At 28.7% G+C, this 16,645-nt stretch overlaps 2 protein-coding genes and 1 long non-coding RNA gene across 4 annotated transcripts; 1 reads left to right on the top strand and 2 right to left on the bottom strand.

Moving 5' to 3' along the window:
* The first annotated feature begins 37 nt into the window (after positions 1-37).
* Positions 38-1,509, top strand: LOC126833371 (uncharacterized). Its single transcript, XR_007684942.1, has 4 exons — positions 38-121; positions 1,150-1,216; positions 1,297-1,329; positions 1,395-1,509. It is a non-coding gene; the product is annotated as an uncharacterized LOC126833371 (long non-coding RNA).
* An 846-nt stretch (positions 1,510-2,355) lies between these two features.
* On the bottom strand, positions 2,356-7,727 carry LOC126833007 (uncharacterized). 2 transcript variants are annotated; one of them, XM_050564107.1, is made up of 10 exons: positions 7,595-7,727; positions 6,558-6,624; positions 6,453-6,482; positions 6,307-6,357; positions 5,994-6,047; positions 5,450-5,476; positions 5,137-5,187; positions 4,785-4,811; positions 3,860-3,967; positions 2,356-2,797 (listed from the first exon to the last, which is right to left on the bottom strand). In XM_050564107.1, the coding sequence occupies exons 2-9, from the start codon at positions 6,616-6,618 to the stop codon at positions 3,903-3,905; spliced, it is 366 nt and encodes a 121-aa protein (XP_050420064.1). In that variant the 5' UTR covers positions 6,619-6,624; positions 7,595-7,727; the 3' UTR covers positions 2,356-2,797; positions 3,860-3,902. The 2 variants fall into 2 exon arrangements, with proteins under 2 accessions (XP_050420064.1, XP_050420072.1); XM_050564115.1 differs by having other exon boundaries at positions 3,860-3,961.
* A 2,969-nt stretch (positions 7,728-10,696) lies between these two features.
* On the bottom strand, positions 10,697-14,946 carry LOC126833441 (uncharacterized). Its single transcript, XM_050564779.1, has 3 exons — positions 14,719-14,946; positions 11,603-11,765; positions 10,697-11,047 (listed from the first exon to the last, which is right to left on the bottom strand). The coding sequence occupies exons 1-3, from the start codon at positions 14,863-14,865 to the stop codon at positions 10,899-10,901; spliced, it is 459 nt and encodes a 152-aa protein (XP_050420736.1). The 5' UTR covers positions 14,866-14,946; the 3' UTR covers positions 10,697-10,898.
* Positions 14,947-16,645: the final 1,699 nt, after the last annotated feature.

Raw genomic sequence — 16,645 nt, 5'->3', positions numbered from 1 at the left:
ACATTTTATATTCTACAGTATCGGTCGAAATTAAAAACTTACTTATATCATAAATAATTCTCAATCAACATTTACTAAATTCTATCGTTTCACTAACTAATACTAATCAGTATCTAAGATTGTAAGTACATTATTTATATACTTTTTTTAAGTTTTAATAATTATTTAATTTTTAAATTTTCATATTTGCTTGCGATAACTTTTGAACCGCTAAGTCAATTTTAATTAAATCACAAAACTAGTTACAGAAATTGTACAAATAATACTCGCATAAACTACAATCGGTATTGCATAGGCCGAAAGTAAAAGCATGTTAAAAATCAAAATCAAGAAAACGTGTGTTTTATACATACTTAAATGTACATACATGCTTAAATGTTACAAAATGTTTTTTTTTTTTTGGTGAAACAGCTAAATATAATATTATACCTACATTTTTATTCTATTATTATTATTATTATTATTGACATATCAACTAAATGTAGTTGAAAATGATTTAAATTTAATCACAGTATGAAATACCATGAAATCAATGAACGGGTTACTTACTTGTCCATGCTTCTAATTTAATGAAATACGATAAAAATGTATTCATGCCGCCATTTTCGCGTTACACTTTCACTTTCACGTGATAAGTGACAAAATACAAGTGATGAGAGATAATAATAAGATATTAGAGACAAGAGATAAGGTAAGTGATGAGATATAAGTCAAATGAGATCAGTCTAGTGGTTGTTTTATGAATGAAACAGCTGAGATAAAAGATAAAAGAAAAGAGATAAGAGATAACAGAAAGATATAAGGGATAAGAGATTAGAGGTAAGTAATAGGAGATATAAATTCCATGATTTATTGTTTTTTTTCGTGGAGCGAAGAAAATAACTAGATTCTTTTTTTTTTTTTTTTGTACTATGGCTTAGTCTAGCCTAGCTATGAAAAGTTTTTGGGTAAATACTTGGTTGAAAGGTAACTTTTCGTTGGATCCTGGTATGGAATGTTTACTTTCGATTTCCTGTAAAATTCACTTCCATCAGTTCTACTTCCGTCACCGACATCCGGTATTTACAACGCATATACTTCTACCCAAAACATCGTAACGCAAGTTAATATGTTTACACATGAATAATTAATGATTATTATTGTTTGCAGATTAAAATGAAACTTATATGTATTTTTATATCATTTACTTTGGTAAATCAATTGGTAGCTGAAGTTGGTGATTATTTTATTTTTACACATTCCTATACCAGTTTAAATTTATAAAAAAAAAACCTTAATTTTGAACTTTTTATACAGATGAAGATTATCATGCGACGGTATTGAATATAAGTCAGTATACATGTTTTTTATGTAATAATATTATGTTTTATTAAAATTATACAAAATATTTACAGACGCAGGTATCGAGGATGCAAAAAGTAACATAAACTTAATATAAAAATACTTAAATAAAATTGTTTTCATATGTTTGTCTGAATATAAAATCCTATTTAAATTAAAAATTATATAGTCCCTGTAATAAGCTAATATTAAAAATTAATAAAGATTAAGGTACCAGTGTCTTAAATACAATAATTCAAATTGATTTATGTAAATCAAATAATTTATACTTATATTCAAAAAAAACAATTTCTATAATTTAATTACAATTCGTTTAGTCACAAGTATTGACTATTTATCGTAACTATTTATCTTGTTTTATACAATACAATCGAATTTAAGCTTAATTTAGAAACCTTTACAAAACATACTTTAATTGGTTGTAGTGTAGTTTTTTAGTAAATAGTACTACCGTTTTTTGAAATGTATTATTTCAAATGAAAATTGCCAAAATCGGAACAATGTATTAATATAACTGGGTCTACAGTTTTTGTTCTTTTATATTGAAATTCGACATCGAAATTTGATTACTATGTCATTATTTTTAGAAGTATAATAATAAATAAGTATCCTGCCACTCCACCCTTAAAAGTAATAACTAATTAAATCTAACAAATGATTTCTTTCGTCAGCTATCTAATATGAGAATCACTATAAATAGTAAAACATTTATAAGTGTGCAGTACCAATCCGTTTTTTTATTCTACTTGCAGGTACACATTATACTATATTTTTTATCTTTATTGCTTATGAGTATTAGAAGTATGGACCTCGTTTTTTTTTCAAATGAGAACATACTTTTTAAATTCAAAGGGGAAAGGATATATTTGGAATAATGAAAATCAGAAAAATAATTGAGACATAAGTGATAAAATAGTGTGGACGAGTAACACACCACATACATGCGCAAGACTAAGCTGGTTTATATGAAGTATAAAACAATAAATTAAAAAATAACTTGTTTAAAACTGTGAGGATACCTTTTTAATCATAAGATACATACAATTATTTGACAACAAAGATATGAGTGCATATGTAAAATATGATTTTATACAACCAAAATTGTAAAATATAGTTTGTGTATTAAATTGATTTATTTATTTATTTATAGTTTGCTTTTAAAAAATATTTAATTTTAAAGGGATTCGTTAATTTTCTGATTCAACTTCTACCTGATCAAAAAGTCTTCCTATATATTTTTTTTTGCCATCGTCGTATCTTACTTCCCAAAATTCATTCTGCGACTCTTCGTATTTTCTAGTGTTGTTTTTTATATCCTTTATGGTACAAGTGAGCACAGTAGTAGTAGTATGTGTAAACGACACTTTTACAGTACGCTTTAAAGGGCTTATACAACTCAGTACCAATCCTATAACTTGACATTTCTGTGTATCAGTATATTCTTTAGCTTGGTTTTCTGGAAAAATAAAAAGTTTTCATTTTTCAATATTTTAGTTGACATTTTATTGTGCCAGTCACAACTAATACAAGTGTACAAAAACATTTTTCATTGGAAATTTAAGTTCGACGTATTTAATATAACTTATAAATCTGCAGTGGCACAGCTATTGAACAAAATTTTCTTTGTCCCACTAAAAATTGTACGTGCGCTGTAAATACTATACACTCATTGTAACCATATTGAAATTAACCGATTGTCTGCTCAGTGATAAGTCTTATTGCTGCTAACCTCAAACAGATGTTTGCAGGTAATGATTGTTGGAGGTTTTGTCAGAGGAAGTCACGTTCTAAGTTTTGATTTTTACAATTACAAAGAAAAAGAAAATACACTATAACTAAAACGTCTACCAATGTAGTCTTGGCAGACATAGTAAAATCTTAGCGTCAATGCTGAACTGAGAAGATCATTTATTTTTTGCAAACTTAACCAACATAATTTGTGTGTTACCGAGGTAGAAATGAATCTGTGACAATATGATTCACGCGTGAATCACGGCATTCGAACCCTGGCCAAAATATTACTGGTCCCTTGTTTCGAAAACTGAGCATCTGGGCAGCCATACTTCAATAATAATTTTAATGCCATTTAAAATAATTGATAAAAACTGTGATCATTTTTACCGAGAGCCACGTCCAGCATGATATTTTTCTTATCATAAGCCGATAGTATTTCTTAAATCTCAACTATAATATTGTGCTGGCAATGTGGTGTACTATATTCTATCTACTATACCAGTTTGTAAAACGTATTTTATATTATTAATAAAGCTACCTGCCTACAAAATGTAATTATTAAATTAACAGGTAGCTTTGTTAATAATATAAAACTTCGGTAGTATCATAACTATTCAGGTAAAAAAAAAAACAAATATATATAAATTTCACTTCATTCGCTTGTTTCATGACACACAGTTTAATTAACCCGGGACAATATGTGTCTTACGTTAAATTGATCATCTTGTGTATAAATATTATTATGGTTAAATTAGTAAATATATTATAGCTTTATGATACTTACTAGAGTCATACTTGGGTAACATAATATCGTCAAACATAAGATTTCATAATGCTTGTCTAGTATTTTTTCTTATTTTATCTCCAAGATCCTCCAAAGTTAAACCTGTAACTAATAATAAAAAAGCCAATACAATGATGACCATTAAAAAAGACGCAATTTTCAGTTCTTGATTACATATAACGATAAGGGTTTAATTTGAAAATCCTAGAGCATCTGTTTCAGATTCTAATACCTATAAATAATGTTAGAATTTTAAATATTCTTTCATATTTTACCATTTAAAAAGTCTCAACTAGCCAGTGGTAGAAAACCACAATAATGCCATCATAAAAAGTGATACATCTTCTCCTTAACATTCATCCTCACTATTTGGTATCAAACGCCTTTGTCCTAAACCCCCACTGACTTATCGTCATTACTCGTCTTAGATCGTCAAACTCTTGTTCTATTCCTCCAACGCATAAATTCTATTTTAATTCTACAAACTAAAAATACACTAGTACGTAAAACACTTAATTACACTAACTCAAAAGAATAAAGCAACAAAAATATGTAATATTTCAATAAACCCTTAACTACAAAAATAATCATCTAAACTCCTCAGTCTGTTGTGTGCGCTAAATACGCTATGCGCTTTACAGTATTATTTTTGTGGTTGGGGGTTTATTTAAGTATTTTATAACTTTAAATTATTTAAATAGTAATTATTTCAGTGGAAATTTCGGTATCATTCTATTATGGTAAGAAGTGTGCACTACCCATCTACAAGAATTGGCGTGACATTCATTATAATAAAACAAATTAAAGATTTTTTTCAAAATCTTTGGAGAAATCCAACAAAATATTATCGATTAATCTAAAAAAATTCGTATGGTAATCCAAGTCTGAATGGCTATTTACAACAATTTAATAAAAGCTTGCTTACCTTCAGTTGGCGAAGGTTTAGCAAGACCTGCAACGGAAATATAAAATATCAAAGTGTAGTAATACATGAATACAATATAGTTTTTATATTTTATTAAAACGGTTATATTAAAACTAAAATAACTTGAGCCAATTATTCATAGTAAATTATTCAATTAAATTTAAACTATTTCTTGTAGTCCCATTCAAATTAAAGATATGAAAAATATCGTTTATCTAATCAGGGGATTATTTTGTTATGCATTTGAATTAAATCTAATGGTTTTCGGTTTCATTAAAAATTAACTGTGATAATTTAAATCAATTTTGATTATAACTATTGTTCGCATAAATAAATGCAGTTTTAAATTTACCTGTAACACTGGATATTTCGTCTTGCAGTTTTTTATAGAAGCTCATGTATCCTAAAATTAAAATAAATTAAAGTTAAACGTATATCAAATCCCATAGTTACAATCATCATTTAACTATATGATTGATCATGATACATATTAATTATGTTTAAATTAGACATTAGAAAGTCTATTTATTACGCTTCAGTTCTTTAGGCACTTGTTGATCTACAAGGTATGAAATTAAAAACAAAAATCATTTTTATACCTTATGAAAAATCTAACTATAGTATGGATATACTGTATGGCCGTCAAATATTAAGCAAATTATTACCTGGTTCTGCTAATAAAAGAACTTTCTCTGAAAATAAAATAACATAGACTGATTACATATTATTCAATTGTATTGGATTTTTTTATACATTACATCAGAAGACTGGAGATTTGTAAATTTGTTTTATACAACACAAACTTATAAAATGAATAATTCGATAAACATGTATTTAGTATAATTTTATTAAAGTGAGTATAAATTTTATATAAAATCTAGGAAAGATAGTAAAATATTTTTTAAGATTAGGTTGAAAGAGCTAAAATCATTGTTTTTTTGTCAGAATGATTCCATTTAGATTTAAGAGTAAAATTTCAAATTTAGATCACTGATCTAAATCAAGATCGAAGGACCAAGTATAAAATCCTGTTTGGAATGCAATTATACAACGCCGAAGATAAATTAAATTATCAGCTATGATTGGACTTCTGGAACGACCACAAAAATCTAATCTAATACTTTCTTGAGTCTCGCGTGGAACGGTGATGGGATCACGTTTGGGAGTTCAAGCATAATTTTTATGTTTTTATTATGATGTTATAACTACCGAACGAATATTTTTTTCCACGAACAATGCTCCTAAGGGTACATTCGAATCCATCTAGAATAAATAAATAACGGTAAGAACTATAAAAACAATTTCAAATAAAATCATAAGCGAAATAAAAGTTTCCAAAATAAAAGTACACAATGTTTAAGCACTGATCAATCGGTTAGGTTAAAATGCTCACTGACTATAGCCAAATGGGCTTTAGGTTAGTTATAGAATCTTCTACTTTAAAAATATATTTCTATAAATTATTTGATAAGCGAGTAAAAAAATTATAAATCAATGTATTATTATAGTAAGAATGGCTTACTCAAAGTTTCATTCTCAATTTTCTTGTTAATTGCAGCCTCGATATGTCCACCTGCATTAATTAAATTTAGTTACAAATTTTAAAATTTTAAATAAATACAATTTGAAAACATAAAAGTTATTATGTAGGAAAAAAAGATCACTGACTTGTAATGTCAACCATTGTAGTATATTCATCTATGAAAAAAGTTAAGTTCAGTTTTGTCTTAACTAACTGGAATAGGTAAGTGTAAATTAAATAATTATTTTTACCTATATTAACGGCCAAGACATTCACAAAAGCATACGGTATTAAAACACAGAAAAGTATCATTTTTATCTGCAAATAGTATCAAACATAAAGTTGTTATTAAAAAACACTGACGCAAATTAACTATTGCAATTATTGTTTATTTCAAATCAATTAAATCCCGTTTTATCTTTTTCTATTGGAAGAGGTGCAAACATTTGTATGTTGTACATGTTTTGGAACTGTCAAAACTTTTTTTTTTAATGAAAAGCCAAGAAAATTAAAAAATACCATGTTTGGGTTAAGATATGATTGTTACGCACCTTTAAAACTTGGACGGTCAAGTCTAGATTTTCAAGAATTAACGAAAATGAAGCTAATAAAGTAATTTTCAAATAAAATGTTCTATGCAGAACTGCAGATAGTAAGAAAAAAGTAGTAATACTTATTTTATTGACAGTAAATTTGATTTTTTTAGTTTTTTCAAGTAGAAATAGTTTGACTACAATTATTGCTTTTAGTTTTTAAAGTGAGATGGTAACCTATCTATTTTATTACCTTTGTTAAGTGGATAGAAATTAACAAAACATTAAGGTTGTATAAGTTTTAGTAAGACAACAAAAAATATATATATTGTAAAAATACTGTTATTTCCAAATAAAAAACGTTACATTGAGCACATTTAAAATTTAAAAAACTTGAATAAAAAAAAACATAAGTTAATAACAACAGGTATTAACAAATGTATACAAATTATCAATTATCGTTTTAAAATAAAGGAAATGATGGAAGAAATGGAAGAAATGACGGTAGGGAAACGAGAATAAATTAAGAAGAAGTTGGATATCCGGACAAATGTAACCCATGGAAGACAGAAGAGAAAAAAGTAATTTACGACTGGGAAGGAGAGAGGCACAGTTGAAAAGGATGTGTGAAATGTCACTATTCATCTGAGATGAAATACGAATTGTGAAAAATGGACAAAGAGGGTAAGAATTGAGCAAGAGACGATAGGATTGGGGACATACATGTTATACAATTTTATTAAATGCGTACTTACAAATTTTAATGGTGAAAAGAGCTGTTTACTTATATTATATTATTATTTAAAAGATTAAATTGTTAAGACAAAGTAAATTTCAAACCGTTTGATAAAATGTTTTACTATGGTTTTTTTACCAACTGTCGATGGGTTTATATGTCGACCGAAATAGTTAAATCTTAATATATTTTGTGGCTATGTTTAATTATTTACATAGCTGGTTATTTTTTTAATGATTGCATACTTACATTGTTATGACGAATACCTTGAAACTAATGTTTGCATATGAATTTCATAATCTATTCAATGTTAATACTTATGTTCTTCTTCTTCTTCGGGCAAACGGCCGCTAGGACCATCCCGTCAAACACCCCTCCCTAGTCCGAGGCTTGGTGTTTGAGTCCTGAACGTTAGTTTTTTTTACAAGGCAGGGTCGTTAGCTCTGCGCTTAACCCCCAATTTGGAGGGCCAGTCTACTCCAACCAATTAAGGTCAGAGTAGAGAGAAATGGACCAGCTAATTAAAGCAAGTCCAGTTCATAGCTCGGGGCCCCGGGTTCGCCATACCCGTCACGCTAGATTAGCGTTCCCCTGAGGGATAATACTTATGTTACTTGTTGTAAATATGTATAGAGTTTAATCTTGATAGAGTTCTTCAAGTATACGCGTCGCAACTTGTTATAGACCAGCACAAAACAAACCTGTCAAGACCTGTTAATGGCCATCTAGGTGTGGGGTGTAGTTTTTGAGCTTTCGGGTGTGGGTTGTGGAACTTTCGGGTGCGGGTGAGTCATTTACAAATTTGGATATATTACCCCTGACCAAGGCCCCCACGGATTCTGTACCCAAGAATGACGGAGTGCAAAAAGAGCCACCAAAAGATACCGAGTAACCGAGAGTAGCGGGAGCTCTGACGACCGGAAAGATGCGCCTGCATAGCCTCTGGAAGACCCGCAGAAGATCTCCGCCACCGACCGGGAAACAGACGACAAGGCCGAGAAGAACCCTAAGAAGAAGAGAAGGAAAAACTACTATGTAAAATACAAATTTTTATTAACCTAAGAAAACACTTGCTGAAAAAAACATTTTTAATCAGTTAAACTCTAAATATCGAAATTTTAATTTGCTGTTACTAAAAATAACAATAAATAATGTGATGGAATCGGACGACTAGAACATCTTATTTTATCATTCTATTAAATTTTAAAAGAGTTTTAGTATTTTAAAGTGTATTTTTTTAAGTATTTTTACAGTCGTAGTTTTTTTAAGTTAGCTAATTAAAAAAAGTGTTAACGTTCAACACATCAAGTTGGAACAAATATTTCTCGGCATGACTACATTAGGTACTATTTCTTGGACAATTGTTTCGGTCTAATGTGATAATCAAACGGGATATTTAATGATTTTTAAAATATAATACAAAATCGCATGAAGCGAATACGTACGTTACAGAGAAATTATTCAAGTTCTAATTTAGTATTAAAAACGTTTAATACCATGATTCGGTATAAATACCGTTAAGAACAAGTCGCTTTTATATTTGTTCAATACATCTGTGCATACGGGTGTCGGGTTTACATATTGATATGTTTTACCGTACTATTGCAGTATTTTGCAAATTTTTAATTTCAGTTGCTACATATTTTAATATCATAGGTTTGCGAGAAACGTATATACATGAAAAAATAAAATGTTAAAAATCAATTGATTTTCATCATATCATTTAGTTTTTGACTGTGTTGACCAAGTGTAAACATACAATTTCTTTTTATGCAATAAACCTGAGACTTGTTTCATTTTTGATATTCGAATGAAATACCACAACCCTTTAAAAATATCGTTATACTTGATACAAGAGGTCGTCATGCATGTATGATACAGTACACTACACGTATAATAGTTATATTATAATATTATATTGGAATGTAATACAACGAACAATATATTTTTCAGTTTAATATTTCGAAGGTCACACAAAAGTTAACTATAACAATTTTTTACCAAACCAAAATATTATGTTCCATTTTATTACATTTTAGTATAACAAAATAGCTGTTCATAACGCCTGTAGCAATGTAAACAACATAAAAACAGATATCAGCTGTTGGGTATGCTACAAACTATTAATATAATAAGAATTTATTATTTACACAAAAATGTTTTCCACGATCCTGCACTGCAATAGGTACTTCTTTATGACTTATGTGTCTACGCAGAAAACACAAAAATACCAAATTTTATTATTATACAAGGTGCTTCACAATGATACGACAAATGAAATAACTTTTTTCCAAGTATTATTCTTAAGATTTTTTTTTTTTATTCATGATAGCTATTTTATTAGAAATAATAATCTTCTGAGACTGGTCGATAACCAGATATACATATTGTCATTTTTAGCACCGATGTAAAATCATTGTATTTGTTCAGCTGTTAGGTTTTACAATTTTTTTTTTTACACATTAAAACTATTTTGTTTAATTCTTATAATCTATACTGCAATAATACTCTGCGAATAATTTTCGTGCACCAGTACAAGGCAAAATATATGTATTTGCCTCTAACTCAGTCACAATAACTGGAATTTAGGGCCACTCAATATTACTGGATCTAACTATGAACTATAGTTCATACAAATGAATATAACTAACTATGGATAAAACTATGTACGCATTGCATAAAAAAATATTTTAAAAAAAACACTTGTTACTTGATAGCATTTTTTACTTAATCGCACTAATATTAAAACTATAACAATCGAACAACAAATACTTTCTCGAATGAATTAATAAAATAGAAAATGTTTCAAACATCTTTATAAAATATGTATACAATTTTAAGAACAAGACTACATTTTTACCTGAAGATAATAACGAATGAGATAAAAATTCATATGTAATATTACCTACCAAATTTTCAGTGTATCTAGCAACAAAAAAAACTAACAAAAATGGTTTCAGTGAAATTGTGGACAGTTATGCTTTCACATACCTTCCTATCAATTTCAGACTGACCGACTGACCGTATAATATGTTATTATTGTTCATTTATACATATTACACAAGTAACACCATGTACTATACACATTATCCTCATTGGTCTTTATACTAAAATAAATGAGTTAATTTCAACAATTTTATATTAAACATATTTTCATTGTATATTGATAAAACTTAACATTTTACAATTTCGCACACTGTAGAATTGTTTGTATTATTTTGTAAAATTTTTGACAAAATTTAAATACTAGTAGTATATTTAATGTATGAACCATACTGAACTCAAAAGAACGGGTTGGTTTTAACATAAATAGGATATTATGATTAGATAACAATATTTTCTGTAGTATTCTCTTGTTCCCGAGAACCATCGATTTCTGCCCATCTGGTAGTAATGAATGTAATTACATCGGTGTGATTTGCACTGCAAACTTCTTTTACAAGGTTTTTAAAAAGAACATAGTTTATGGTATCTAAAAGAAAATAAATACAACATTATTAATATAATATTTTTATTAAAAATGTACAAAGAATATTAGGGCGGAAGAGGTCACAGGTCTATATGAATTATTACAAATGCATATGATACAATCTTTGTACTTAATGATAATAAAGTGCTTCAAAGTGTATTTTCAGTATTAGGGTACATACGATTAGGGTATGGATTTGGGATTGTCTATCTATATTCATTTATAGTAACCCATTTAGTGTAATTGGATGATATAAAGAAAATATTTTCTATTTCTGGTTGATTGTTGATTCAATCACACATAGCGACCTAGAAATTTAATGCAATCTAAGTGTGGTTCTCCATTTTTTTTTGGGGGGGGGAGGGTTCTTTTTGGTAAGAAAAAAAAAGTTGATGATAGATTTTCAAGAACTCTGTATATGTTATAACTCAATTTTAGATCAACCTTCGGTCTAGTTTTCAGATATTAAGCTCTAAAACTTTACATTAAAATTTGAAGTTTCATTGAAGCTAAAAAAAAACATTGCTTAATGACAAAAGAAGTTTAATAAATGGTTACTTTCTTCTTCACGATTAGCGTTTGATGTCCGAAAGAAAGCAGCAACAGCTTCTGTATTGACATCGTTGTCACCCACAAACGCAATAAATTGTTTTTTTGTCAAAGTGCGGTGTTCCTCTAATCCATACATGGTTTGACAATCTCCGTAAGCTAATTGAAGAATCTGTAATTTGTTTTTTTTTTATTATTATCATTCAGCGAACAAAATAAAAAAATCCTTATTCGAATGAGTTGTGATATTAAAGGGTTTGAGTGAGTCTGTAATTTGGAATGCAATTTTTTGTAGTATTTTGTGGCTAATTGCACAACCTCAAGTTTAGATAGCATAGGCCCAAATAGGTCTTAATAGGGATTTGTATACAATGATATTAGTATGAAAAGCAAGATTTTATTTAAGAATTGGGCGTAGTAACTAGTAAATAGAGTCTGCTGATAAGGACTTTCCTTTTTGATTTGATGTAAGGATCCCAAGTTAATCGTTTGTCGAAATTGACATTTAGATATTTGACTTCCGAAGATATCGGGATGGGATACCGGGGATAGGTATACCTTGGAATTGGGGAGTGGGTGGATTGGATTTTTTTAGTGTGAAAGGAACGTGTACTGATTTTTCAGGATTCATTTTAATTCTCCATTTTGATGACAAGTTATCAATTAGATTTAAGTGTGTTTGGAGAAAATTGAAACTTAATTTTTGGGGGAAAGTATTTCAGTGTCATCTACATAAATGGCCATTATAGTATTTGGTGTTTTTGGAATGTCAGCCGTTAAAACATTGAATACAACAGGGGAGAGGTCACTTAGGCCTTGGGGCACACTTGCTTTAATTTGGCGATACGATGATACGGAATTACCATATCTGATTCTATAAGTCCGATTTTCTAAATAAGAACGAATTATCAAGAGGTCAGCTATAATACCGAAGGAATATCTGACCCCTATCTAAGACGTTTATTTTAATAGCTATTTTGAGTTTATTAACTTGAAATTTACAGGATATGGTTTAAATGTGAGTGTAATATTAGTATACTAAATTTAAAAAAAATCTATACAGTCTATATGAATTATTACAACTGAAAGTTGTGAAATCACTCTGAAAAAAACGTTTCGACATGAAGTTCTAATGGTAGAAATACAAATATCGATAAAAGCTTTGAACCTAATGACAATTATGTGCTTGAAAATGTACAATCAGTATTAGTGTGGATACGGCTAATGTTAATCGTCCGTCTGTAAAAATTGATTGCCATAGTAACCCATGTATCGTAATTAACAATATAATGAGAATATTTTCATAATACTGGTTGACTGTTGATTCACTCGCACGTAGCAACCTAGAATTTGAATTTAGTCAAAGTGTAATTTTTCATTTTGTTTTTCTTTAAAAAAAAAAAAAGTTTTAAGAAAATTGTATGTTATGCTTTAGCCCCACTCTAGATCGGAAGGATCGGAAACGTTTTCTTTATTTAATTTTTTCCAGTGTAGTTTTTTAACCACACGAGGTCTGAAAATTAAGACTGGCGGTAAGTAAATCTAATGAACTAACTACTATGCCACGGTGCTGCGTTTTCAAACTCAATTTGTATTATTAGTACATTTTTATCTAAGAGCAAAATAAAAAAAGGTGATTTTTTCTTTGTTTATTAAAAAATTGTCGATATCAGATGAATTCTTGTCTACACGTTTCTACGTGTGTCGACAAAAAAAAAAAAAAGAAGTCATATGTAGACGGCAAAAACCATAGCATCGCTGTGTAAATTCTAATTGTATTAAATTTTCGTTAGAGAATTCGGTACAAATGCCGTTTGAAAATCTAGCGATTTTTTTTTTTTTTATTATTTGCGTTTCATACACTGTTCATACAATACTTGTGAGTACTAAGAGCGTTTTATTCCCCTCACTATTCTATTTAAGTTGTCTTATATTTTCAAAAAAGGTTATAGACCGTGGAACACTTGTCTACCTACACGAAAAAATATATGAAATATCAAAAACAACGATACCTTGAGTTTCCAATGAGTTATTGGAAATAATCTGTATGCGTTTTCGCAATACTGCTAATGAATAATATTTTGAAATATTCTTTAAGACCGTACTTAATGGACGGTACTGGTGAATAAGCGATGACCAAACAATAAACACTGAAATGCGCTAAATTCATAGTACGTTAATTCGATAAAATAAAATGTTCATTTAAAATATTTGGATTTATCGGTTTCGAATTGATATTAACTTATATTTAAACAAATAACACATCGTTGTAAAAACCAACACCTTTTCGGCCCCACATCTACGCTGAAATATTTTTAAAAATTTTTTTGATATAAAAGACTATTAAACTATGTATTTTCGGGGTCACTGATTTCGAGTTTTATATCAGTTTTTAATTTTACCATATACTTGAGGCGTGGGGAAAAGGGGTGTTGTCAATTTTATGCCTTTAAATAAAAAGGTTCGAATTTTTTTAAATGTTGTAAGCTTAAACAAAAATACACGCAAAATACAATGTACAATAAATTTCAAGTAAAGAAACCTAAAATAGCTTTCGAAATCCATACTTTTGAGATTTTGAATTTGTTTATAAATGTTATATAATATATATATATTTATATGTTAGACCTATCTTCATTCAAATTTTTCAATTTTTAAATCTTACAATTAGGCTTAAAATTAAAAAAAAAAATAAGTAAAAATTTGAGACCCTGGGAGGGGGGGTTGCAGGGTTATTGAAATTTCTATTTGAAGCCATTTGTGGATAGAGGCAGTTCTAATAAGTATTCAGCTCCGCTTCGAAACTTAAATACTTTAAAAATAGCTTGTCCCATTAATATCATATTTTATAAAAATCAAAATTTTACTTTAATATTTGATTTATAGATAATTTTACTAATGGGAAATATATAGTATTTAACTTTGAGTATTTATTTTTCTATATCACTTGGCCAATTGAGCTATACTACCGATATACCAGTAAAACTTATAAGACAACAATCTGCCAATCTATGAAACAAAAACGCATTAAAGCCGTGACTGAAGTAAATCTTTGACCAATACTTATTATAATAGAACTATACGCTTAAGTATTTATTGTCTATGATAATTACACAAAAAATTACCTCTTCCTCGGTGTATGCACCCATGCCCAGCACAGAGTTAGCAACAAATAAAAAATGCGAAATTAACAAAACGGTTATCTTCAAGTCCATTTTATTTATCACAGTTGAGGTTGTGCTCGGGAACAGAATGAACAAGTTGTTCTCCATACAATTCTCGGTTGGATCGTTAATAAATGGGAAAAAAATTAATATATATATTGTTGGAAAACGTTGCTAAAAAATTGTATACCGTGGTGTTTTTGTAAATTTTACTATTTATAAAAGAGTGGCAGTTTGATTAGGGTTTGATGTAGACGAACAGAGGTTGTTTTAACAGGTGTTTTTTTAGTATTCTGGTTTTTTTATTTTATTTTATTGCATTTTGTCGGAGACATTTAAGCACAATATTATACAGGGTATGAAAATAGTATTTACAGTTATTATTCATATGTATTCAAATAACAAAGCCAGCGTTTAAGAAGTAGTATTCTGTTTGTTCGACTAGAGTATGTAACACTCGACAACTCAAAGATTATTGGGGTATTATTCTTTCACTGTAAAACTACTGGTACAAAGTATTAGCATTGAGTATATACAATATATTATACTCAATGGTATTAGTTATTATTCTCACACTTTCCTTACATGGTAAACTGAAGGAAATGATTTCTTAATAAAAATCACAAGACAATCACAATGTCTAATGTGCCACAATAAGAATTTTTTTTTCCAATATTATACTATTAGTCAGTTAATATTCTGTCAGCTTATATCTTTTTTTTACTTAATGAGACTACATAGGCTCAAGATAGTTTTGTAAACGCTGAACCAATATATTTGTCAGTTTTTTTTCTCCAAAATTATATGTTATACTTGTAAGTTATATTAGATGTTCAAAAATGCATATAAAATGTCGATTTATATTTGCATTCAGTGATGGCAAACTTATTGAAAATGAACACGTTGTATATTAAGGTTTATTTGATTAAATCGTTGACAAAAATACAATTTCGAGTTGCCCTTGTTGTAAGCGCAAATATAACTCTCAACATTTTCCCATACTTAAAATAACCAATGGCAAAATATACTAGACAAAACAATTTTTTTACCAACTCTTGTCTAAATACGAGTTCGACGAAATATTGTGTATTGCATATTATACAGGGTAGGCATTTTAACGTGATCCACTCAATATCTCATCGGATTTAATTAATATAATACACTTATATAAACCACTTGTTATACTTTATAAATTCCTCTAAGATTTACGCAAGTTATTTAATTATAAAAAGGGTACTCCTTATGGTTTTGTTTTAGATAATTACTTGTCAAAGTTGTGATGTTTTTCAATTGCTTACCAAAAAACCTATTAATTTAATTAACTCTTGCTGTATGATTACCATTCCACAATTGTACTTTAATACATATAACAAAGACTGCAAAAATTACTAAAAAGTACAATACAATTGGTATAAAAATTAAAAAAAAAAAAAATGGTATTTACTTAAACGTAAGGTAATGAATTGTATGTATATCTACTGTGTATGTACAGATAATTGTTAGCTAGTAAATTGGAATTGTAAAAAATAAATTCACAAACTATAAAAAAAAGGTTTTACAAAATGTATATTTGTAATTTGCGTATATTAGTGCATATTTGTAAAAGTGTGTGCTTTTATTTGTAAGGGACCATTTACATTTTTTAAAAATTTAAACAATAAAAAAGCCAGTACAGTGGGGTCAGGGCATAGTGAGAACAGAGCATAGTGGGATTGGGCGCAGTATTTTCAAACCAAGCACAGTATAAACTCACACAGTGAAGTGCAGTGTTTGCAAATTAGGATCAAAGCATTTATTTTTAAATAATTTTATTCGAGTATGCCAGTACATTGGGTTCGAGGCATAATGGGATCAAAGCATAGTGGGACGGAGAAGTCACAAGGCTACA

This window comes from Adelges cooleyi, unplaced genomic scaffold (genome assembly GCF_023614345.1).
Source record: "Adelges cooleyi isolate 19-005CV unplaced genomic scaffold, UGA_ACOO_1.1 ACOO_flye_CR_arks_rails_tigmint_CR_PRNA_1, whole genome shotgun sequence".
Lineage (NCBI taxonomy): Eukaryota > Metazoa > Arthropoda > Insecta > Hemiptera > Adelgidae > Adelges > Adelges cooleyi.
Note: the sequence above shows the minus strand (reverse complement) of the source record. Positions and strands in the feature narration are given on the sequence as shown.